We start from the raw sequence: 25,878 nt of genomic DNA on the forward strand, positions 1-25,878 counted from the left end.
GACTCCCCTATCACACATGTATATTTGCTCTAGTACACATAGTGCACTTAGTACATTAAAAGTACTAAGTGTACTATGTCCTATACAACTTATGGGCTTGTACACACTATAAGGGTGGGCATAATGCCTTTACCCCAACAACCTCCCACTTAAAGGCAAAGTGCCCTTAAATGAAGGAAAAGAAAAAATCAGCATGTACATGATAATATACAAGGCCATATCAAGGCTGAAACTGGCCTCATCCACCCAATGCCCATCAAGTCTCTGCAATGAGCAAACCGCTCTGGAGGCAAACTCTTTGTCAACAGATCAGCCGGGTTGTCATCCGTATGAATCTTAACAAGCTAAATTTGCTTGTTCTCTATCACCTCTCTGATGAAGTGATACTTCACATCCACATGCTTCGTCTTTGCATGAAAGACAGGGTTCTTTGCCAACTGGATGGCACTCTGACTGTCACAATGCAACAATGGAATATCCCCTGTATAACCCAAATCAACCACTAACCGAGATAGCCATAATGCCTCCTTGCAAGCCTCTGTGGCTGCAATATACTCGGCCTTTGTAGTAGATAAGGCAGTGCACTTCTGCATCCTGGATATCCATGACACAGCACCTCCTGTGAATGTAAACACATAACCGGTAGTAGACTTCCGGTTATCTGGATGACCGGCATAATCCGAATCCGTGTAACCATGCACTAATGCATCCTGTTTGCCAAAGCAAATGCACATATCTTGTGTGCCCTTCAGGTATCTCATGACACCTTTCACTGCTTCCCAATGCTTCTTGCCAGGGTTGGCCATGTATCTAGAAACCACTCCCACTGCAAATGCAATGTTCGGCCTGGTAACCATGGCATACATGAGACTGCCACAAGCTGAAGCATACGGAATCTTGGCCATATCAACCCTGCCACTATCCGACTGTAGGCTGTCCATAGCACTGAGTTTCACATATAGAGGCAAAGGAGTGCTAGTCTTCTTCCCCCCATCCATATTGAACCTCTGCAAAACTTTGCCAATGTATTCCTTCTGAGACAAATACAACACATGCTGATTTCTATCCCGAAGTATCCGCATACCCAAAATGTGATTTGCATCACCCAAATCCTTCATATCAAAGGTTTGATGCAGCCTCTTCTTCAAGGCATCCATCTCTTTACGAGATTTCCCGGCAATCAACATATCATCAACATACAAGATGAGGATCAATAGACTGCCATCCAAAGCTTTCTTGGTGTATAAGCAGTGATCTATGTCACTTCTCCTGAAATCCTGGGATTTCATGAATGTATCAAATTTATGATACCATTCCCTTGGTGCCTGTTTGAGCCCATAAAGACTCTTTTTCAGCTTGCATACAAGCTTCTCCTTTCCATTCACTGCATAACCCTCTGGCTGTTGCATATATATCTCCTCATGGAGATCACCGTGAAGAAAAGCAGTCTTCACATCCATCTGAATCAAATCCAGATCATCATGAGCAACCAAAGCTAATACAGCTCTAAGTGTGGTCATTTTGACCACTGGAGAGAAGATCTCATCAAAGTCCACACCATATTCCTGCTTGAAGCCCTTAGCCACTAACCTGGCTTTGTATCTTGGCTTTGCATCAGGTGCAACTTTGAGCCTGTAAACCCACTTGCATGGCAAAACCTTCTTACCTGTAGGCAAATGCACCAACTTCCATGTTCCATCATTTGCAGGTTGCTGTCCAGCCTGCATATCACCTATTGGTGGCTCCTGTTCCATGCCATAAGGTTGAAAAATCATGCCCGGTATCTCCTCTAACTGTGGGATATCCATAGGGATATCTTCTGCCATCTCTGGCTATCCATTTGGACCATTTTCAACACCATTTAAGGGCTGGTTTTGCTGCTGTAATGGCCTATTTACAGCCCTTGGTTGTTGTCCATGATGTCCATCATCATCAAAGATGACTCTGCCAGGCTCCTGTTGCCTTGCAAGCTCCTTATACATGCATGTTTCATCAAAAATGACATCATTGCTGCGTATAATCTTTCTATTCACTGGATCCCAAAGTCTATACCCCATTTCACCTCTGTCACCATATCCTAGGAATATGCATTTGTGAGACTTAGGATCAAGTTTGGTGCGTATTTCTCTGCGTATGTGCACGTACGCAACGCAACCAAACACTCTCAAGTGCTTGTAGGACGGAGGCTTCCCTGTCCATACTTCCTCTGGCACTTTCCCACCAAGTCTCGTGTTAGGTGACCTGTTTATAAGATGAACGGCTACCATAACAGCTTCAGCCCAAAAACCATGAGGTAACGCAGCATGTGACAACATAGAACGGACCTTCTCCTGAATGGTCCTGTTCATCCTCTCTGCTGTCCCGTTTTGTGGAGGATCATAAGGAGTAGAGAGCTCCCTCTTGATGCCTTTAGCATCACAAAAGTCCTGAAACTGTTTGGACATATACTCTCCACCATTGTCGGAACCCAAAGCCTTCAGTGTTTTGCCAGTTTGATTCTCAACATGAGCAACAAACTTCTGAAACACTGAGAATGTATCACTCTTCAAACGAAGAGGATAAACCCACACCTTGCGTGTGGCATCATCAATAAAGGACACAAAATATTTTGCCCCTCCCAAAGAAAGCTGAGGCATCTCACATACATCTGTATGCACAAGCTCTAACTGAGCATCTTTTTGTCCAAGAGCTTTCTTGTGGGGGGCACTGGAGTTGCTTGCCATATATACAATGCTCAGAAAACTGAAAACTTGAGAAAGTTAGAGAAGGCAAGTAACCAAAACGAGACAATTGCTCCATTCCTTTGACACTCATGTGTCCCAACCGGCTATGCCACATAGAGATTTCCGGCAGCTCAGTTGCATTTACATTAGCATGGTGACAAACACCAGCATGCATGAAGTAAAGAGTGTCCACCTTAGAGCCTCTGGCAACAACCAGTGAGCCCTTACTAATCTTCCACTTTCCACGACCAAATGTGGTAACATAATCACCATCATCAAGCTGTCCACTAGAAAGCAAGTTCTTCTTGATCTCAGGCACATGCCTGACATCATGGAGCATAAGCTGTGAGCCATCTGAAAACACAAGCCACATCACCTCTGCCAAGAATCTTGCATGCATGGTTGTCACCCAAATAAACTACTCCTTCATTGCCAGCAGTATACCTGACAAACAAGTCTCTGCAACCTGTGACATGAAAGGAAGCACCTGAATCAATGATCCATGAGTGCATACCATGACCATCTCCTGCAAGAAGTGAATGGGCATCAAGTGAAGACGTGAATAGGACTTCATCCTCACTGTCACCTGCATGTGACACATTGACTTCTTCAATCTTGACTCCACTTTTGCCCTTTGGCTTTGCATCTTTGGCTTCATCTTTGTCTTTGTCTTTGCCTTTGCCCTTTTCCTTTTGATCATTCTTCCATTTGTAGCATTGCTTTTTGATATGTCCCTTCTTGCCACAATAATGGCATTCCAAGTCCTTTTTGGAGCGGGACTTGCTCCTTCCCCGTTCTTGGCTTTTACCCCTTGGCTAGGATCTCCCACGTGCATTCATTGCATTGGACTTTCCAACAGAGTTGTTCTTCCTGTTCATCTCCTCTTGAAGGAGAGCACCCTCAACATCTGCATACGACACCATAGCATTTGAATTGCTAGTGGCTGTCTTGAATGTGTCCCAACTCTCTGGCAAAGTGCATAAGAGAAAGGTGGCTTTGAACTCATCGTCCATTGCCAACTTTTGATTGATTACCTGGCTGACAACACCATTAAACTCATTTAGATGGGTTGTCATAGACGCCCCTTCCTTCATTTGAAGACCTATGAGTTTCTTCAACCAATACACTTTGCTTGAGGCACTTTGCTGGGCATACAAGTCCTGCAATCTTTGCCACATTCCCCAAGCTGTCTTCTCTTCACGAATGCTGAAAAGTAAAGAGTCTGACACAGACAACATGATAGTAGATCTTGCCAGCTCATCCATATCTTCCCATTCTTCAGCGGTAAGAGAAGCGGGCATTACACCCCTTTCTTTGATGGGCTTGTGCTGCTTCTTCTGGAGCAACACATTATAGCACTGGGTTTGCCAAATGTCATAATTATGTGAGCCTTAAAGCTTCTTGATGTGAAGCAATGAAGAGCTCTCACCTGTGGTTGCCATAGCAATATGCAACCTTTGTCAATGCTTGACTCCCTGCAAGATGTGCAAACACTGCACCAAAGCACACAAAGTGCTCACAGTTGTTCTCACAAAGTTTATCTCCCACTGCGGAAGCACGAATGCAACTCTACTCCCACTGTATGTGATAAAATCACCAAAATCTGGTTGCTGCAGATTTAGGACAGCACCTTAAATGTGCTCTCTTCCCCTTCCAAAGTATTGTACAACAGTACTAAGTGCTCACCAATGATGTACCATACCTGTGCCGGCAAGTACAGCAGCTGAAAATGAGCCTTTTCCTCACTCAAATCAGTGTACAGCCATGCCAAAACTTGTACAAAGTTGTACCAAATCTGTACCAACAAGTACAGCAACAATAAATGCTCTCCTGGCTGTCCAAATGAGTGAAAATCAGACTTTTATAGTCCCCACCACTGCATACAACAGTCCCAAACAGAAATTGGGCAAAAGCCCCTTGACTGCAAGTGGATTTCTGAGGATTCAAGGCATAAAAGTCTTCCCTGCTGCTTTGCCAAGCTCAACAAGCATAAATCTTGAAAAGCCCCTTGATTCAAGATCAATTTCTGCTCATACATGGTACATTAACGCACATGAAGGCATCCAGAGTCTTCACAGTGCTTCCCCTGGCCACATATACATCAAATACATAAAAGCCCCTTGATTCAATGGCACATTGAGTGCTTGACAGGCATCAACACATTGCCCAAAGCATCAAATGCCAGTGCCTACATGCAAATCAACCCAATCGACACAAAAGCCCTTTGATCTGCACTCCAATTTCCTGCAATTTTACCCCAAATGTGAGATTGCTCACATCATACAGCATGTATGAATGCCCAATGGCACAATTACATCAAAAGCCCCAAATTTTGACATCCAATTTCCTGCAAATTGACCCGGAATGTGACCAATGTCACCCAATTTTGCCAATTTTGCTCAAAATCTGAGCAATTTGGATTTGTACCTGCTCAATTGATGAAAATTCACATGCAAATCCCAAAATTGAAGCAAATACCTCAGACAATTTCAGAACATCGAGGTAGCAGGGCATTGTTTGCAGCTATGACGGTCAAGCGCCGAAACGATGGTCGTAACAAGCACGGGAGGGGCCACACAAATCCCATCAGGTGCTCCAACTGCGGGCGATGCATTCCCAAGAACAAAGCAGTGAAACGCTTTCTTGTGAGAAATATTGTTGAGCAGGCTACGGTGCGTGATGTCCAGGAAGCATGTGTCTACGATGGATATACCCTCCCAAAGCTCTATGCAAAGATGCAGTACTGTGTGTCATGTGCTATCCACGCTCATGTTGTGCGAGTGAGATTCCGCACAGCACGGAGGGTTCGTGAGCCGCGTCAGCGATTCAGGCGCAAGGAGGAGAGTGAGATCGTCTGCGCAACGTAGAAGTCGTCGCCTACGTTTGCCTCCCGGTTCTATTAGCTGGCGCCTTCTGCTTGATACTAACGCTCACGCCACTTGTCGCCTTCGTTCGAAGAGAAACCAAAGAAAAGGTGCGATTGACTGTGAAGTGTCGTGTCCGCCTGAGTATGGACACCCGCCTGCCTGCATGCACGTATCCGCCCAGTTGCCTGCGAGACTGGTTCAACGCAGGGACACCCCAGTCGTCGCTGCCCAACATAGGGACACACAGTTGCTGCCCTTCTCTGGACTGCAACGACCTGCTGTCTCAAGACCACACACAGTGCTCTTCTACAGTCGATTTCCAGCGATGCCACTCAGCACACGATTTTCCTCTCTGCACGCTTCACAGCTCTGCTGGCTGTACATAGCACTCCTCCAGGCTCTGATACCAATTGAAGGGAGATAAGAGTTAGGGTTTCATGTGGGAGACATCTCCCACATACAGAGAGAAGAAGGGAGAGAGAGAGACATATGTGGGGATAAGTCAACTCATAGAATGAGTGAGTGTGTGACTCCCCTATCACACATGTATATTTGCTCTAGTACACATAGTGCACTTAGTACATTAAAAGTACTAAGTGTACTATGTCCTATACAACTTATGGGCTTGTACACACTATACAGACATATGTGGGGATAAGTCAACTCATAGAATGAGTGAGTGTGTGACTCCCCTATCACACATGTATATTTGCTCTAGTACACATAGTGCACTTAGTACATTAAAAGTACTAAGTGTACTATGTCCTATACAACTTATGGGCTTGTACACACTATAAGGGTGGGCATAATGCCTTTACCCCAACATCTTTGCCTTTTCTCTGAGATGAAACCTTGCCCTTGGTCTTGTCCTTCTTCTTGCACAAACAATCCTCGGATAGATGTCCTCTTTTCCCGCAAGCGAAACAGCAACTCCGATCTTTCTTCTGAACTGAGGAAAGTGCCTAATCAAAACTATTGACTAACACCTTCAACTTACCCTGTGAGATGAGAATGGACTCCTCCAAAAGTAGGGAGCTAAGATCATCAAAATCCAACTGAGTATATGTGACCTGGCACTGCAAAGGGACAAAGCAGCACCCATAGCCAGTAACTTGTCATGAATAACCTTGGCCTTCACGAAATAACAAGCCGTAGAGCTGCCCCTACAAGGTAACTGCCCTCATCAATGAATCTCATGCAAAGAGATCCTCCAATTTTGACCATACCTAATGAGCACTAGTGAGTTTGCACTGTCGGTGAGACCTCGATGATGGTCCGCACAAGCACACAATGCGCCTTCGAGTCCCGATTCTCCCAGTCTTGTAATTCCACAGCAAATTCATCCTCCTGATCTTGAGTCCACCTCCTAGAGTTGAGGACACTCACAAACCCTTGTGGATGAACCAGACCCACATCTGAAGCTTCCAATGAGCATAGTTAGGTCCTTTCAACTTGTCATCTTTGTTCGTACATGGGGGAGCCATATCCGCAGCAGCAAAGAACAAATCTCAACTCTCAAACACTTCTCTCAAGTGCTTTCCAACGAAGCGAGGCACCAAGAACAATCAGCCCTCTCTCAAATCGTAGAGAGAAAGAGGCCGGATAGCAGCAAAACAATCCAAGATCCACCGGGAACCTCCTACCGGAAGGGCAGTGACTCGTGGAGGAAGAAGACAGTGTAGAGCCACTTGTCTGGTCAAGAAACGCACCACCGAAAAATGTTGAAGAAGAAAACACAGCCATAGCACTTCTAACAGCCCGTAGGTGCTTACAAGCATAAGAGACACGTTTCTACAGCCCATGACCTCCAGCAAATATGCAAGAATGAGATGGAATATGAGGGGCAGAGTGTGCACCCTTATATGTCCCTCCTATGAGCTTGTTTGCCATCTAGCAGCTGTTATGTAGCATAAAAATGCTATAAAAAGCCTAAATGGTAGAAAAATCCTGAATAATATCTCCTAAATATGCCAATGCAAGGCCTCATAAAAATGACGAGTACAAGCATGAAAAGGTACATGTAGACCCTCTGGAGATGATATATTCGACGTTTCTCTAGGTTTTCTGCTCTGAGACTTTCAGCCTATGCACCTAATCAATGTTCCTCTAGCTTTTTGTTTAGTCCATGACTAAAGTACTGCACTTGTTTTGGCCCCATGGATCGTATATGGCCTCCCGCTGATGTTAATATCACCCTCTCTCTCTCTCTCTCTCTCTCTCTCTCTCTCTCTCTCGGGTCTTTAGTAGACGCTTAATATATCTTTCTTTCACACACACACACACACACGTATACACACACACACACACACACAGAGAAAAAGGAAGAAAGGAAGCTTTTGCTATGTCTGAAGTGAATGGTCGTATTTTATGCCAAACATGAACATAACACCACTCATTATTAAGTGGATAAGTCACTTACTGAATCTTGATGCACCTCTCTACAAGCTCGATAGCATTCCACCATCAGGCAAGGAGATCACTCTATTCATATACAATGGTCCACCCAACCAACCCTTAACTAAGGGAGAAACTATAACCTTTGATCAACCCTAGGAACAAATACCAAAGTCTTTCTTTTTTGGTTGAGAGATTTGATATGTACTAGGTGCCAGGGATCCACTTAAGACCTGCACATAGACAGCCTAGGTCAAGGTCAAAGCCACTAGACCTGGGGCCCACTGGCAAATACCTAGTCTTCTATAAATGCAACTAGTAAGTATTGAGACCAACTATAAATGCTTGCTGAAGGCCTCCAATAATACTTCATTCAGGTGAGCAAGCAAGCTTGTCTTTCAGATCTGTTGAGTGCTTATTGATAGTTTTTGATTTTAGGCCTCCAACATATTTACGATCAGAGAAGCTTCGTGTCCTCACTCCATCCTTCAGAGCACGCTGGGTTTGCAAAACCTTCAGATGCTGCTCCAACTTCGAAAAGGCTTCCACATCATTAGAGCTGTCTCTTGCAAGGCACCACTCCTCTTTGAGACGAATCGGAAGGTCCCTGCGGAAGCAAACATAGTAACCACCAATAACTGAAGGGCAAGGAAAGCACTCTGGCCTTCAAACCATGCGAAGATTTTATAACTGCACTCTTCAGAAACCACTGATTTAAAATCCTCTTCAAAGCTAACCTTCGCAAGCGAAGTACTTCAAGGTTCCTCCAAAGAATGGATGCATGCTCGGTCAAGGCATCCTGTACGTAGGGCTTACCAACTGTTCTTATGGATGCTGCATGCAGTAGACTATCCAGTGAGCCATGTTTCTTCAGAAGCTTGGAAGCAGTCTTCCTTCCAAAACCAGGGGCAAAATCTGCAAGCCCAGGAATGCTATCTGCCTTGTCACCCAGCAGACATCCTGCTTAGACAAGGCCAAACAAAACACTAAAAAATAATTAGCTTATTATCACTAGAAACGTCATGTCGATTCTTGTGCACAACCAAAACTATCTTCATAAAGATGACAGGCATAGTCACATTAGCAACACTGTCTCACATGGAGAAACAGACACCTGCTTTTGAACAATCCATGCATTGTTGCTCGCACTCTAGCCTTATCTTAGCCCAGTGTAAGGCTAGCCCAGCATCATATGCAAGCTAAGATTCTTAGCAATTATGTAGAAAGAGATTGCTACACAAAGTCTTCCTTGTAACAGGCAAAGACCATTATCGCAAGAACCAGCTGTGCACACACACACACACACACAGTGATGGGATTGCATAGAAAATCAGCATGTTAACACAAAGTGGATTGCGAAAGACAATATTCGAAAGACAAAGAGGCCTGATGAAGAAGCTCACGGAGACTGAGCTCGATATCTGGATCACAATTGTGTTGACCAAAATAATCCTTGTGAGTGTAAAAGGACCATCGTTCGAGGTCTGACAATGGAGCCACTATTTGCACCTTTTCACAGAGCAACTGCTTGAAATCTTTATCTGGTGATGCAATGGTGACCCGCATACCCCTCTGAACTGCCTGTTCTGTCAATGAGGCCACAATGTCATCAGCTTCGGCATCTTCCAAGGTAAAAATCTGCATGCCGGCCACAATGCAAACTTAACTCATTGAATCGTGGGGAGATGCAGAAACCTAAAGCTTCAATTGCCTTGCTTTTAGTGACACGTACAGGAATATTGCATTCTAACAAAAAGGCTTTTATGTAAGGAAAGGCCTCACGCAGGTCCGCATCGTCACCCTTCCATGTTTGTCTATTTCTTGATGATGAAAGAGGCACAAAGGCATTTCGATTTGCTTTGTATGTTGGTAGCAAGCATCTTCTATACACGTTCCCCCGCTCACCATCCATTACCTGGTCAGCTGAAACAAACAAATCTCTCTCTCTCTCTCTGTCTCTCTCTCTCTCATTAATACCAGCGGTACACAAGGCTATATTCACATCCCAGAGGAGTCCTAAGTGGGCAGGCCCACTCCATCCTATGTGCCATGCGTCCCAACCCACAGCACCGAGGATCTCCACCACACAGACAGATCCATGAGATTCTCCGGCAACATGACATGCCCTTACCATAGCGACATCTGCCATCAGGAGGCTTATAGAGTAATGTTTCAGTTTCACGTCCTTTTTTTAGTTTTTAAATGGCACTATATACCCATGGCATCGTACTATTCATGGTCTCATAAGCCCTTCGGGTCTTTTGTAGACGTTAATAGATCTCTCTCTCTCTCTCTCTCTCTCTCTCTCGGACGAGGAGAGTAGGATGAGCTTTATGAGAAGACGGGCTATCTTGAGGAGCTTGCCAGGGGACCCCATCTACTTCGATGATGACCTCACATGGATGCAGCTGGAGCACAGAAGATTATGTATGCCCAAGATCAAGGCGGCACGCAAAGAAGGGAAGAAGGCACATTATAGGGATGGTCACATCTACATTGATGGGAAGAGGGTCGAATAGCGCCATCTGGCCAATGAGACACGGAGGAAACAACATGAAGACAAAGAGATACACATAGCAGTCTGGAAGTGTAATGGAGTCCTATGGACACATCCAGGGAGACTTGAGGAGGTGATGAAGGGCCGGGATATCATCTTGATGACAGAGACACATGAGAGCCCGGAGAAGGGCTTACCACGGGTTGAGGGTTATCAGTGGGAGTCAGCTCACCGACAGGGGATGAGACAGGCCACCTCCCGAGGTTCAGGAGGTATTGCAGTGCTTTTCAGACATGGGTTACATGAGCATGTTCAAGTCGTAGCACGAGACTTGGAGGCGAGATACATGTGGATTAGCTTACGCCTCTCGGAGACCAGATGGATTTATATCGCCCTTTGCTACTTTCCTCTGAAGGGGTCGCCGTTTGCCACCACTGAGGAGCCGGGTGGAGGAGAGGCTAGTGAGTCTCCATACTCTGTCTTATCTGAGGAGATCTCACACTATTCGACACTAGGAGAAGTCTTCTTGATGGGGGACTTCAATGCACGGACTCAGAGCAGACAGTACGAGATCTATGACTTTGAGGATCCCTTGAGACTAGAGCCACTAGCTAGAGAGGATACAGGGACCACTCGGATCTCCGCTGACGGAGGAGCTGACAGCACTGGATATGGGCAACATTTGCTAGAGCTTGGGGCCCGACACCATCTCGTTATTTATAACAAGATGACTCAGTGGCCAGATTCAGGTGGGTTGACTTGCTTTCCAGTGGGAGGTGGCAGTAGTACAGTGGACTATGTGATGGGATCCCGGGAGGCAGCAAATATGGTGTCTCACTTCACCGAACCACCATGCCCCATTGGGGCGGATCATACATACCTATCCCTCACTTTCAGGAGCTTACTGGAGACCCACCCACCCATCATACAGCCACCACGCACTATTTAACACTTCACTCAGGACCTAGCTGATGTGTACGACTATCATGTTCATGATCAGCTATTTGCCTTGGATCCATCGGCACCCATGGCTATGCTCACCTCCCAGCTCTCACATGTACTGCACTCCGTAGCCGCGAGGAGTTTCCCATACCACATACAGACAGGACAGTCACCTACATCTGGGAGCATGCCCCAGAACCGATGGTACGATGATGAGTGCAGAAACCTTTACCGCAGTCTCCGAGTGCAGAGGGCCCGCGGGGAGATCACCCAGAGGCAGGCAGGCAGGAGGATGCAAACTCTCACCCGCCGTAAGCGGCGAGCTTATGAGGAGGCTCAGTACTGGGACACATATCACATGCTCATGAGCAGAGATGCTGCTACTGCTTGGAGGAGACTCAGAGAGCCCCGTCCTCCCACACCTATTACCGATCCTCAGACGTGGCAGACATATGCAGAGAGACTTTATGATGTGCCTGCACAACCCCCTATACCACAGCCCACAGAGCCATGCTCCACAGTCTCCACCTTCTTCACCCCACCTATGGTTAGGAGGGCCATATGCCGACTCCAACATGGACGGGCGACAGTTCATACAGGATTACAGGGAGAGCATCTCATCTATGCTATTGATACATTGGCACCATTTCTTGCTCATCTCTTCAACAGAGCTCTGCCAGAGGGGTTTCCGGCTGAGTGGACGATGCACACTATTGTGCCGATCCATAAAGCGGGAGATGTACTAGACCCCGGGAACCACAGGACCATCATGATTGGCCATATATTGGCCAAACTCTACGGGGCAATGTTGGAGGCAGGGCTGAGCACTCATGCAGAGGTTGGGGGATTGAGAGCAGCAGGCCAAGTAGGCTTCCATCGAGCCTTCTCGACCATCGACCACATTTTTACATTGAGGTGCCTGATTGATCAGGCCAAGGCACGGCGGGAACGGCTCTATTGTTGCTTTGTGGATTTCCGCAAGGCATTTGATACTGTGCCCAGAGCGCGCCTCTTTCGGCAACTACAGACACTAGGCATACCTTCAGACATGATGTGGGGCATATACAAGCTATATGAGCAGGTCTTTGGGAGAGTCCGATGCCCAGGAGGCTTGTCCGACAAAGTTGTTGGTGTGTAGCACCATTGGTGTGAAGCAGGGGTGCCCGCTCTCCCCCACGGTCTTTGGGCTCTATATTGATGAGGTGGTCGATTACATCACACAGGGAGGAGGCTCTGGGGTTGAGCTATCAGGTATTACTGTCCATGTTATGCTTTATGCTGATGACATCGTCTTGGTATCCGACACGCAGGTTGGGCTTCAAAGACACCTTGTGGCTCTTGATGACTTCTGCGCACAGCAGGGTCTCACAGTGAACCTTGGGAAAACCAAGGTTATGATCTTCCACACCTCACCCGCAGTCAGGAGCCACACTACTCTCACATTAGCAGGAGGGCGGGTCGAGGTGGTGAGCTCTTATGTTTACCTTGGCATCACATTTACTAGCTCAGCTGGACGCTTCTCCATGGCTCAAGCAGTCCGAGACAGAGTGACCCGGGGGCATGCCGCTCTTGCTGGCCTTGAGCGTCAGTGTCATCAGGCACATTTTCAGGAACCCCACACGAAGGGGTGGCTCTTTGATACATTAGTGGCACCAGCCTTGATGTATGCAGTAGCGGTTTGGGCACCAGGGCTTGCAGCCTCCACATGGGTACAACTGGAGAGACCACAGATCTTGATGCTCTCGAGGATGATACGCAGCAAACCATCCGTCCCGCACAACATTGTTCGAGCTGAGTTTGCTGCACCACCTATGGCAGTGGAGGCATTGTTCCAGACAATCTCCTTTATATACAGGATGAGGGAGATGCCCACGGAGAGATTATCCCGCCGGGCTTTTGAGGCATCCAGACAGTTGGCCGAGGCTGGACACACTGGATCTTGGTATGCGCAGATGCTACAGTGGTTCTCACATCATGGGATAGACATTGAGCGGTTGCCACCTTTTCAGTATGATCAGTCTGCTCCACGAGGTTACCTCTCTCTCAATGAGAGGAATAGAGTGATGAGACATGACATATGGCAACACTACATACAGGAGACATGGACAGCACCAAAGAGCCCACTACCACCGAAGATGCTATATTACAGAGACCACTTTATGAGCATATCAGGGGATGGGTTTATACATCGACCACGGTACATGGATGTATACATGCCACACAGCTCTCGCGTTGCTATTGGACAGCTACGAGTCTCATCACATCAGCTAGAGATAGAGGCTGGGCGAGCGGCACGAGTTCCCAAAGCTGAGCGAATATGCAGATTGTGCCGCGAGGAGGTGGAGACTGAGGATCACTTTGTATGTAGATGTAGAGCCCACCAGGGGGTCAAAGATAGATATGCAGGATTGTTTGAGGAGCACTCTTCACTACATCAGTTGATGGAGGCCTCGGACCAGCGACAGCTTGGCAGACTACTACTAGAGCTTCATAGTTCTCGAGAGAGACTCCTCCAGACACCTGCTCCCACTAGGGGTGGGAGACAGCCCCAGCTCACAGATTTCTTCCAGAGAGCTATGCCAGTGCTAGCTGATGTACCACGTGGGGTGACCGCACAGAGAGCAAAGGAATTGAGAGCCAGGAGGAGACCTAGACAGACTGGACATAGAGCACCCCGACTCCGTCATCGAGAGATAGCAGCTATCCGAATGAGACACCAGATGGAGACACAAGAGAGGCTAGCTCGCTTTCATTCAGACTCAGGGTACATGTTCACGCCATTCACAACCTCAGCATCGGCCATGTATGATATCTTATATCCCTCTTATGGCACTGGATGGAGTTAGACATAGATCTGCATAGCATGCTTGTACTACCCCTTCAACATATAGAGATGCATCTTGCCTTAGCACTCCATCCACATCCCCACCCCCCCTTATATTGTTTGTATATGGGCTCCACCGATCCATGATGATTCACACTTGTATCCAAACACATGCACACTTTTTCTTTTCTTTCTTTTCTTCCGATGACCGGACGAACACAGTTGTATTTATTTTCTCTCTCATAGGCCGACTTTGGCCTCTCGTAGACGTTAATCTCTCTCTCTCTCTCTCTCTCTCTCTCTCTCTCTCTCTAGGGATCGCCTTCCGAGACTGGCACTAGAGTCATCAATGTAATTACATCGAGAGGGAGAGTGAGAGCGTTTAGTTGGCAGGACTGCCGACCACCTCATCAGCACCATCACCATCATTATCCTCGCCAACATGGTGCTCAGAAGTAGTCGACTGGTTTGATATGTCAGAATACGCAGCGGAGATGATGACCAGATCCGAGAACACGAGCAAAACGCAATGCAAAAAATAACAGCATGAGAGAGAGAGAGAGAGAGAGAGAGAGAGAGAGAGAGAGAGAGAGGCATGTAACTCTGCTCTATATACACAAGAAAGAATCCCGGAATGATACAAAACTGGCAAGGGGGTGGGGCCATTTTATATGGCCCCCATAGTGCAGTCGGTCTGCTGTAGGGCAGCCGACAGGACCACAAAACTCCACGACTTGCTGATGTGTACAGTCAGCCAATAGCAGGGGTGTCGGCCAGCATCTGTGAAGTCCACGACTCATGCAAATCAATCAGCCAGCTCCAGTATGTACACTGATGCAGTCGGCCAACAACAGGGTCCTCCTGCCACCACAGGGCAACCACCCAAGCCAAGAAAAATAGGGAAAAATGGGGGAAAAATACGGAGAGTGGGGAAAAATGAGAAAACACCTAATAAGGGCAGGCACACCCACAACAAAGTCCCTGGTGTATATGTATAGACAAGAGATGACTTCTAACACCCCCTCTCAGCTCCTGGCTGTGAAACCAACCACAGGGAGCCGGGGTGCCGCCTAAGCAAATCCTGAGATAGCGACTTCGTGAAGAGGTCCACTGTACTATCCTCCGTCGAACAGAACTCTAGCAAGATGTAATCAGCAACGATCTGTTCACGAACAAAGTGCCTCTGGATGACCATGGGTTCCTCCAGTCGAAGCCCAATCCTGCAATGCAACCTTTGCATCCTCACAAGCAGCATCACAAGCAGCCCGGTACTCCGCCTCTGTCGTCGACAAGGCAAAAGATGACTGCCTCTTACTGCTCCGTAAAACTGCTCCTGGGCCTGAAGTAGATCTCCTCATGTCCGGATCTCCTCCCAAACTGAGTCACTCCAACCATGGAGTCGGACTCCATCAATCAATCCCCCTCCTGTGTAAAAGAGTCCATGATCCTTCGCATGTCGCAAAAAACACAGGATACGCAATCCTGCCTCCCAAAGAGTCATCTGCAACCATGAGCTCAACTGCCTCATCAGGAAGCTCCCGTCCAATCTGGTGTCCATCAACCACATCAATGAACCATTCTGCTTCTGAGTCAAAGAGGCATCACACTGCTCACAAGGATCAACACCTGTTACGGTGCAAAGCCTAGTCCTGGAAACCTGCTGAGGACCACACAAGGACTTCTGAAACCTGTCAACCACCCCCTCTGAATCCGGAACCACAAAGCCTGGAGAATGCACCTCCTTCTACAAGTCATCAACTGCCATCTGCCTGGCTTTCTGAAAGGTCCCCATGGAAAGAACATCCTCATCTACAAGAGTTTCTTTGTCCCGAATACTACAAGACATCAGAGCATAAGTTACCTGTTCAGTTTCCTCTGACTGACGAACACAAGAACCACCATCATCAGTACTCGAAAGTTCCTGCCAACTTGGCAAGCTATCCACCATCTGGTCCCAAAAAGCCTGCACCTGCAGCGTATCCACACTTAAGTGGCCATTACCAGACTGCCACTCATTACAAACCTGATGACCTGGGAGAGAGTGCTGAAAGCTTGTAAACTCCATTCTCCACTCCGCCTTCCCAAACCACATGGCCTGTTGCTTTGTCCCAGAGAGCAACAAAATGCTCATCAAACTCCACCCGTACGCCAGTCTTGCAAACCTGATGCACTTACAACAGATGAAAACCAAGTGACGGAACATACAACACCTGGGAGGAATTTATACACCAGGGCCTTTGTTGTGGGTGTGCCCGCCCTTATGAGGTGTTTTCCCATTTTTCCCCACTCTCCGTATTTTTTCCCTATTTTTCCCATTTTTTCCAGTAGTGTGGAGGGATGCTAGAGGTTGGCAGGAGCACCTAGTGGCTGGCCGACTATCCCATCTGCAGTCTTGTGGTTGGCCGACTGCCCAGACATCAGTCGTGGACTTCTGTATTGCTGGCCGACTGGATGTATGCAGTCGTGGACTTCTTTTTTGCTGGCCGACTGCTCATGCAGTCGTGGAGGGCCACCAATGCTGGCCGACTACTCACATGGGGCATATAAATAGGCCCCATGCCCCCACCACTTCCTCATTCAGTCTTTTGCGGGATCTTCTTGTGTATATAGAGCAGAGTTACACGCCTATATCTCTCTCTCTCTTGTGCTGTATTTTTTCTGCATGCATTTTTGCTCGTGTTCCCAGATCTGGTCATCATCTCCGCTGCGTATTCTGACAGAAGGTGCCTCTCAATAGTTCTGACCAAGCACTTTCCATAGTTCAAAAGAAAGGTCAGAGTCGTTGCTTCTCATGTGGGACGAGAGGACATATGTCCAAGGATTGTTTGTCCAAGAAGAAGGACAGGACCAAAGGCAAGTCTTCATCTCAGAAAAAGGGTAGACACGACAAACGACAATGATATAGTAACACATCTAGGGCTCCCAGGGTACTTCCGGCTCGGGAGGACCAAGATGGTGTACTTCTCTAGTATACATGGAGTTCCCTTTTCCATGTGCTTCAAGATCATTTGCATGAAGCTGTGAATCAACAAGATCATTGTGTATATAGCATGTTTTGGCAATATACAGTAGATTAGGTCTCTCTCTCCTTCTCTTCTGTGTCTTTGCTAAACCTAGGATTAACGTTAATCTTCTTTGCTTAGCGTTAATCAAGAACACGCTTCCGCAACACATGTCAGATGTGCGATGGCAAGCCTAATCCCTAGCCCACAACGACGATAGTGTGACCACTTATGAATGGGACAAGTTTGTAACCAACTTGAAAAAATGGTTTTCGCCACAACACTAAGTTATAAATGGGACAAGTTTGTAGCTGATGATGGTGTGGCCACTTATGAATGGGACAAGTTTGTAGCTGACTTGAAAAAACGGTTTTCACCACCACACTAACTTCAAAGACTCAACGATGAGTTTTAAGGCTTGCATCAGAATGCGTAGCCTGTCATCGAGTTTGCAAAAAGGGTCACTCCGGCCTTACAATTACAAAAAACTAATCATGACAAGGAGACGACATTTCTATATGAGCTTGATATAAACATCCATTGGGATATCCAGATGTTTCAGCCCACTTCATTTGACCATGCAGTTTTGCTTGCACAAAGTGCAGAAATGAAGTACAATAACGGAAAGCCCAAGACCACCCACCCTCCCAAAGCACAAAATATTGGGAATAAGGGGTAAACCTTGCAGGCAATTCCACTACAAACACCAAAAGCTACCACTTCATGGCACATGCACACCCGTGGACATGGTTAGCCTCAGATCTAGTCCCTGATTTAGGTAGCAGTTTAGGTAGAGTGAGGGCACTAGCAAGCTCAGCCAAGGAAGAAGCAACAAGACCACCAGTAGCCAGTCGCCAGCAAGTGCTCACATATGGGTACCATCAGGGTTGGCCAACAGAAGCATTCAGGGTTTGTTAGCATTTTTACCTTAGTCGTGGACAAATGGAGCTAGCCGACAACAGTCGGCCAAGTTGCAAGATATCATGAGAGCCTATAAAAGACTAGTGGCCATAGAAGTTGAACAGTCATTTACATCTTTTTGCACCATATCAATATACTGAAAATATAGTTCATCTCTCTCTCCTCTCTGTTGTCTATTCATTGTGTTTGAATAAATGTTCCTAATCAGTAGGCTTAGGACTGGATAAAACACAGTAAGGCTTCCGCTCATGCAACATTGATATCAGAGCATTCAGGCTCAGCCCTCTAAGCTGTCCTAGGGAGGCGCACAGAATCCATAGCGGAATGTAGCAAAGGTAGCATTATGAGGTGGTCTGCAGCAAGCAAAGTCAGACCTAAGTAATTGACTAGGAACCTTGATGCAAGTCGCCAACAAAGACACATAGAGAAGAGAGAGAGAGACGACTACTACCTATGCCAGTGGACAGGGTCCTGGGCTTGTCATAAGGCTTCCCTAAGTGCTTTAAACCTATTGTTTATCTGTGTACTTTTCATTTTCGTATGAAGGGAATACTTTGCAAAGGGGAAAGGAAGGGGGGGGACCCAGCCATTGGGGCCCACTACAATGTCTCGCATGCATGTATATGTTTGTATTTCATTCTGTTGTTTACCATTCTTTGCATCATTTGACAAAGTATGTAAACCACATCCACCAAGCTACCTGACACTATGTCACCCTGCTAATGCTCCACAAACTTTCAATGACGCTATTGCTGACTTTCCTTTAAAGCATTGATATAAGACCTCCATCCACAGATAGTCAGATACTTGTGAACTGAGATCATTGACCAAGCCCTTCTTTCTTCCACTTCAACAAACTATTTCAGAACAATCCATCAATTCTTCATCAAAATTAAACACACCTTGCCAATGCCTGACAATGTCCCAAGTGGATATTTATGGCTTTTATATTAAGGCATATAGATACAAAGTTGTAGGACGATGTACGACTCAATCCACCCATTAGTTCACCCAACAACAGAAGCATTCACCCATGCATTTGGACAGCGGCTACCGTCATCCTCTACCTGGCACCCAAACAACACGTACACAGTCCACTACCAAGCATGCAAAAGTTGCACCAAGTGTAAGCTCAATAATCGAACCACAGCATGTAGCATAAATTTAGCATGCCCTGTCTGCCCATTTGTGTCTTAGAAATGTTCTTAGGCTCCAACTAGCTCAGGTTCATAAGGCCAGGCTGAAAAATAATGATTTCACATCAAATGGAAATGTACGCAGACATCCTGCAGCAAGACATGCATAGGGCATGATCCAATAGCATTGATTTGCACCTTTTTTGCTTGTTTCATTCAGTACACTAATCTGAAGCAAAGACACGGGGAGACATCATATGTGGGCAGTAGGCGGCTGTAAGGAGCTGTACCTTGAATGAACAAATTTTATATTTATGGCATCATCATATGGCACATGATTTCACCTAATGGCCATGTATGCCTATACTAAGCAGGACCCAAAAATGAACAAAAATGCTCTCTCCTTTGCTTTGTTTCTATTTATTTTCCGTTCCATGATGAGATAGCCATTATTGTATCACTTTGGTCTCAAAGACCCATTGGATCTTTAGTAGATGCTTAATCTCTCTCTCTCTCTCTCTCTCTCTCTCTCTCTCTCTCTCTCTCTCACACACACACACACAAGCTAGAGAATAGAAAGACTCACTGCAATGATGGGCTCCGTTGCGGTGACATGCGAGAAGAGTGGCTTGAGCCAGCCGATGAGAGCGGATGGGCTGGGCTTCTTGCCTCGGTAGCAGAGGGGGGAGACGTCCAGCAGAAACAAGCTCTTGCGTGTGGCCTGCCGCTTGTAAGAAGATGATGATGATGATGATGATGATGGTGGTGGTGGTGGTGGTGGTGGTGGTGACGTTGTAGGGGATAGGGATGATGATGGGTCTACATCTTCCGCGGCACTCGCGCGTGCAGGACTTGGAGGGTTCGTCTTCTGCTGCTGCTGCTTCTTGGTGGTAGAGAAGACCGGTAAGCAATGAGCTGGGAAACTAGAAACGATGGCTCTTGAGGAGCAGTAATGTGGGCAGTGTAGTTCTGTGAAGAGAGGAGGTGTACATACAGCAAAATCGGGGCCTGCTGTAGGGAATTGCATCATTGAACCCAACAAAGCTACCTAGTGTGTTTCTAATCTTTAGGCTACCCCCCCCCCCCCCCTCCCCCCCCTCCAAGCAGGCATACTCGGGCCTTCACACACTTCTAGGGCACCGCAAAGTGCTGCCCATAACTTGGGCATTCGATGCATTAGGAATGGCATGGAAGGTTTTACACACAAGCCCAAGCTTGGAGAGTGCACATCTCACTGGAAAGTGGACCTTACAATACTCCTCATTGCCTGGATGCTGAAGCATTTTGGGAAGTTTGTTCGCCGCCGCGCTTGGATATTACCCACTTTATATAATAGACAATGACAATATTATATTGGAACAAAATTTAGTGTCATGTAATAGTTATTAAGAACATATGTACTACATGAAAACAGGAGTGTCGTCTTTCCTAATTCCACAACAAGCTCACACTGAAGATGCCACCTCGTCTTGAACATCACATAAAATGGCCAAATTTATTTACCTATTAAATTGAGTCTCTTCATGATAGTGGGAGATTTAATTAATAGTACTTTATAAGGTTATAAACCTTACAAACTTGCCCCCTCTTTCCCTCTCTCTGTGCACCTCCCACCACTAATCATACTTCCACATACACAATGTGTGTGTGAGTGTGTGCATGAGACAGAGAGAGAGATATATGTATATGTGTGTGTGTGTGGCGTGTGCGTGCGTGCGTTCGTGTGTGTGTGTGTGTGTGTGTGTGTGTGTGAGAGAGAGAGAGAGAGAGAGAGAGAGAGAGATGTGCCTCTATGTAAGATACATTAGGGTTTAGAGAAGAGAGAGTGCCTCTTCCTCTATGCAAGATACATTAGGGTTTAGAGGAGAGAGAGTGCATCTTCCTTTGTGCAAGATACATTAGGGTTTAGAGAGAGAGAGAGAGAGAGAGAGAATCATAAGAGAGTGTGTGATGCTGCAACCATGCAAATGATGAAGAAGGCATCTCAAGATTTGCTTTCTTAAATAAGGAAAAATTAATTGCTTTATGCTATATTTGAAGGTTTTTTTGAAAATTTAGCTTATATTACCTAAAGTCCTGTAACTCTATGGGGACTCCCATTATTTTATTTTGGGACATTTTATTTGGATGCGCCTTTTATATCATCTACCAGGATTAATGTGTTTAATCAAACTGTGCGTGTTGGTATGATGTCTAGCATGATTAATGTGTATAATCAAATTGTGTGCATTGGTATGATGTCTAGCAAGATTAACGTGTTTAATCAACTGCACGTGTTGGTATGATATAGTTACGATTAATGTGTTTAATCAGTTGTTTGCACTGACTATTATTATTTTGGATGAAGGCAATGATTGAGTGGCAAATTATGTGTTAATCGCAAGTGGAACATGTGTTGGACCACTATAAGATATTTTAGAAGACATGTGAACACCTTTTATGGTTCCATATTTAGGCATCAATATTTTTGTAAGGCTAAGGCCTCATACCTTTGTACATACCAAATAGTATTTTATACTTTTGATAGGCCCAAGACTTTATATTAATGATTGTTATATTTTTATATAGCTTGCATGCTCATAAACTCAAAAGCACTTGTACTTTGTTCGGGCGATAGCTCAGTTATTAAGATGTTAGGTTGATACGCCCATGGTTATGGGTTCAAACCCTGCTAGCTACCCCAAATGATGCTACCTTGTAATGTTGCCCATGGGTGTGTGTGGGGTGTGGTGTTTGTAAAAGGGCATGCAGAGCCCTAAGAGGAGTCCTCTCATCAACTAGGAATTAGTTGCGCATTTTTTTTTAAGAATTATCTTTTTGGAAAGCAAACACTTTTTCTAATACATATAAATATGTGTGAGTGGTACAAGGGCCACACTCATCCCAGGGGAGATTCAACCCACTCGTGTGTTGACAATGACCTCTACTTTATTCTCCATCTTTCTCTTCTTTATTTTATTTGGTTTATTAAGGTTTCATGCTTTTAGTTTATGTAAGTATATGTTATGCTCTAATTTTCGTGTTGAGAAATTAGAGTTTCCTTCTCCAAGTGTCTAAGGTCCTAACAGTGGTGTTATAGCTTTGGGGACTACTCAAGGATAAGAAATTGACGAAAATTTCAAAAATCAAGGTTTATGCAACTTTCTTGGTGCAAAGAAGGCCAACGGTTTAATTTTGGAAATTACTAAAGCTTCAACAACAAATCAAGGAGAAATATCACCGGAAAAAGAAAGGCCTATAAAAAGCTACAACAAGGGTACAAAGTGCTTGGACAAAGAGAGCAAGGGTACAAGTGCTTGGAGAAAGAGAGGAGTTCATCAAAAATCCCAAGGGTAAAGAGAATAAGGGCATAAGAACCTTTGGACAAAGGTGGCATGGTTTATGGGAATTTTATGAGCCATTGGATCAAGACAAAGATTAAGGGCTAGAGTCCAATATCACCTTTTTGAAAACCACTTCTATTCAAACCAAAACCACCCCTCTTATGGGAATTTTCTGAGCCATTGGAACAAGAAAAAGATTAAGGGCTAGAGTCCAATATCACCTTTTTCAAAACCACCTCTGTTCTAACCAAAACCACCCCTCTTCTTGCAAAAACCACCTTCCTTAATTTTATATCTTTATTCTAAGCTTTAATTACTAAGCTTGGGTCTTAAATGCTTTTTTTTAAAGCTTTAATTACTAAGCTTGGGTCTTAAAGCTTAATGGTATAAAGCTTAATTTTTTTTTTAAATCACACTCTAAAGCTTACAGAGCCCAAAGATGGGATATTAAAGCTTTATGTCACAAAGCTTATAACATAAGCTTAACACACACACCATAAGGTAATAATACAAAGTTTTAGTAAGCTTCAAGCATTTAACCCCCCTCACTATTGCATTCAAGTAGAGCCCCAACGAGCTCTTTGCAAAACTATACCTTATCATCAAACGATTTCTCAAGGTTTACCAAAAGGGCACATTTAAAGTGCAAGCCTTCAAGCAAAAGGGAACATTTAAAGTGCAAGCCTTCAAGCAAATTGAGCATCTAAAGATTTTGAGAACAAACAAAAATTCTACACGCAAGAACAAAATTTTAAACTTTTTGTAACGATTTTCTTTTTGTAGATTAAATCAAAGCTTTCAAGCGACAATACCTCATCAAAGTTGTATACCATACGGATTTCTTCAACGCTTCTTCTAAAGGGCTATAGCTCTAGCAAACCAAGAGCATCAAGAGCTACATCAAAAGTTTTTCTTGAAGGTTGCTTTGCACATTAAAACAAAGCTTCAAGGGCTTTAGCATCAAGATTTAACCTCTATGAAGACACCCATTATTTTATTTTGGGATATTTTATTTAAATACACCTTTTATATCATCTACCAGGATTAATGCGTTTAATCAAGCTGTGTGCACTGCTATGATGTCTACCAGGATTATTGTGTTTAATCAGCTGTGTGCATTGGTATGATATGGTTAGGATTAATGTGTTTAATCAGCTGTGTGCATTGACTATTATTATTTTGGATGAAGGCAATGATTGAGTGTGGTGGATTATGTGTTAACCACGAGTGGAACATGTATTGGACCACTATGAGATATTTTGGAATACATGTGAACAACTTTTATGGTTTCATATTTAGGCATCAATATTTTCGTAAGGCTAAGCTCTCATACCTTTGTACATACCAAATAGTATTTTATACTTCTGGTAGGCCCAAGACTTTATATTAAGCTTGCTATATTTTTATAAAGCTTGCACACTCGTAAACTCCAAAGCACTTTTTGGAAAGCAAGTGCTTTTTCTAATACATATAAATATTGGTGAGTGGTACAAGGGCCACACTCATGCCAAGGGAGATTTAACCCACTCTTGTGTAGATGGTGACCTCTACTCTATTCTCCATCTCTCTCTTGTTTATTTTATTTGGTTTATTAAGGTTTATGCTTTTAATTTATGCAAGTATATATTATGCTCTGATTTTTATGTTGAGAAATTAGAGTTTCCTTCTCCAAGTGTCTTAAAGTCCTGACAAGTCCATATGCATATGCACTTGTAATAACTAACCTCGTTAACACTAACCCTCCAGGTAAATTTTTGGATTGGGGGACCATGGCTGTGGCCCATGGTCAATTAAAGAACCCTCAACCTTGTAGGTACCTCCAAAGAGCTTCAATTCATGGCTAGCCCATGGTATGACTCATCACTTAGAGAACCTTGACCTTGCAGGTACCTCTAAAGAGCTTCAATTCATGTAACCTTTGCTTCGACTCCAATTCATCTCCAACACAACCTCACCATGGCCAACATTTTTTCCATGAAAAATCCTCATCTCCAACATCATGCTATGAGATCTTGACATACTCTTATATGCGAATCCATAAAGACCTGGACCACCATCTCCCTATGCCATCATTTCATGGTGGTCTTGGCCTTCCTTCCACCACAATCACAGGGTGCTGACCGCTTCTACCAACTATCTAATGTTAAAGGGTCCCACATCACTTCCACAACTAGTGGAGGCTTAGCTTGAATAACGTCTACATTGCCTATTCCCTTTCATGCCAACTCACTACGTTGCCTACCATCCCTTTGCAAAAAGATAATTACATCAAATGTCATGTTAAAAAGATAACATTAGATTGTTAGTAGCTCACTGGGCAAGACCCAATAACACCTACTTCGGCAATGCTAAGATAAGATCTTAACTTGAAAAATTGCCTTCTTCTCTAAAAATCCATCACCACGAATGTGTGGTGGAAGCTTATCTCAAAGGTCTTATCTTTGTATCCCAAGGATTCCCAAAGGTTTAGCTTTATTTCCATCGGCAAGCTTGACCATAAGGCTTATGCCTATGAGTGGTGGGCCTCCTAACAATCCTTGGTGATTATATTGACACTAGCACCACTATCCAAGATTGCAGAGATTGTCGTGCCATTATAAATTATAAATGAGGCAAGCTTGACCATAAGGCTTATGCCTGTGAGAGTGGTGGGCCTCCTAACAATCCTTGGTGATTATATTGACACCAGCACCACTATCCACGATTGCAGAGACTGTCGTGCCATTATAAATTATAAATGGCAGGTGATATGTTCATTTCATTGATTTCAAAATAGTGTCCCAACTTGTTTATGGGCACTTTCAGTTGCCCTTTTGTCTTACTCAATGTGGCATAACTTGTACTCCTTCTCTTTAGGTTTAGATGTGTGGGCTCTTAAGTTCCACTTGGATAGGTCTCTCCAAAGTTGAGAATATCCTTATAAAGATAACTTATCAGGACTCAAAATTTCGAGGCTAAGAAGGTTGCTCACTTGGTTTATACTAACTCAGAGGTAGGCTTGGACCTCCTAACATGTAAAGGATGTGAGAGGGTAACTTAGATGGGATCTAAATGAAGTCGTTAAATATCATATCAAAGAAAATATTGTGGTGATTGTGATGACCCATGGAAGGCCAAATTTCACCTTCCACCACTGCGTAAAAGGTAGTGGCTTTGAAACGAGCTCTTTAGGGCTTCTTAAGAATGGTCTAGTTGGGCTACAACCTTTGGCATGCTCTAAGGTTCCCTTATTAGATTGACTCTTGACTA

General features: G+C 44.9%; 1 protein-coding gene and 1 pseudogene across 3 annotated transcripts; one reads left to right on the top strand and one right to left on the bottom strand.

Moving 5' to 3' along the window:
- The first annotated feature begins 5,248 nt into the window (after positions 1 to 5,248).
- Positions 5,249 to 5,590, top strand: LOC147608837 (small ribosomal subunit protein eS26y pseudogene; annotated as a pseudogene).
- A 2,346-nt stretch (positions 5,591 to 7,936) lies between these two features.
- Positions 7,937 to 20,567, bottom strand: LOC147608838 (5'-3' exonuclease family protein). Of its 3 annotated transcripts, none has more exons than XM_086788532.1 (5): positions 19,893 to 20,567; positions 9,717 to 9,899; positions 9,388 to 9,622; positions 8,722 to 8,944; positions 7,937 to 8,591 (listed from the first exon to the last, which is right to left on the bottom strand). In XM_086788532.1, the coding sequence occupies exons 1-5, from the start codon at positions 20,334 to 20,336 to the stop codon at positions 8,354 to 8,356; spliced, it is 1,323 nt and encodes a 440-aa protein (XP_086644658.1). In that variant the 5' UTR covers positions 20,337 to 20,567; the 3' UTR covers positions 7,937 to 8,353. The 3 variants fall into 3 exon arrangements, with proteins under 3 accessions (XP_086644658.1, XP_086644659.1, XP_086644660.1); XM_086788533.1 differs by having other exon boundaries at positions 8,722 to 8,920; positions 19,893 to 20,556; XM_086788534.1 differs by having other exon boundaries at positions 9,717 to 9,907; positions 19,893 to 20,337.
- Between the last annotated feature and the right edge of the window lie 5,311 nt (positions 20,568 to 25,878).

This window comes from Cibotium barometz, chromosome 52, assembly GCF_041138505.1.
Source record: "Cibotium barometz isolate CiBa-2024 chromosome 52, ASM4113850v1, whole genome shotgun sequence".
NCBI lineage: Eukaryota > Viridiplantae > Streptophyta > Polypodiopsida > Cyatheales > Cibotiaceae > Cibotium > Cibotium barometz.

What these genes read in the sequence shown, in the direction of transcription:
- LOC147608838 (XM_086788532.1), bottom strand. Translation starts at nt 20,336, where the DNA reads ATGATGCAATTCCCTACAGCAGGCCCCGATTTTGCTGTATGTACACCT. An exon ending in TGTTAGAATGCAATATTCCT is followed by an intron (nt 9,623 to 9,716) that starts GTACGTGTCACT and finishes GCCGGCATGCAG; the next exon opens with ATTTTTACCTTGGAAGATGC. An exon ending in GAAGTACTTCGCTTGCGAAG is followed by an intron (nt 8,592 to 8,721) that starts GTTAGCTTTGAA and finishes TTGCTTCCGCAG; the next exon opens with GGACCTTCCGATTCGTCTCA.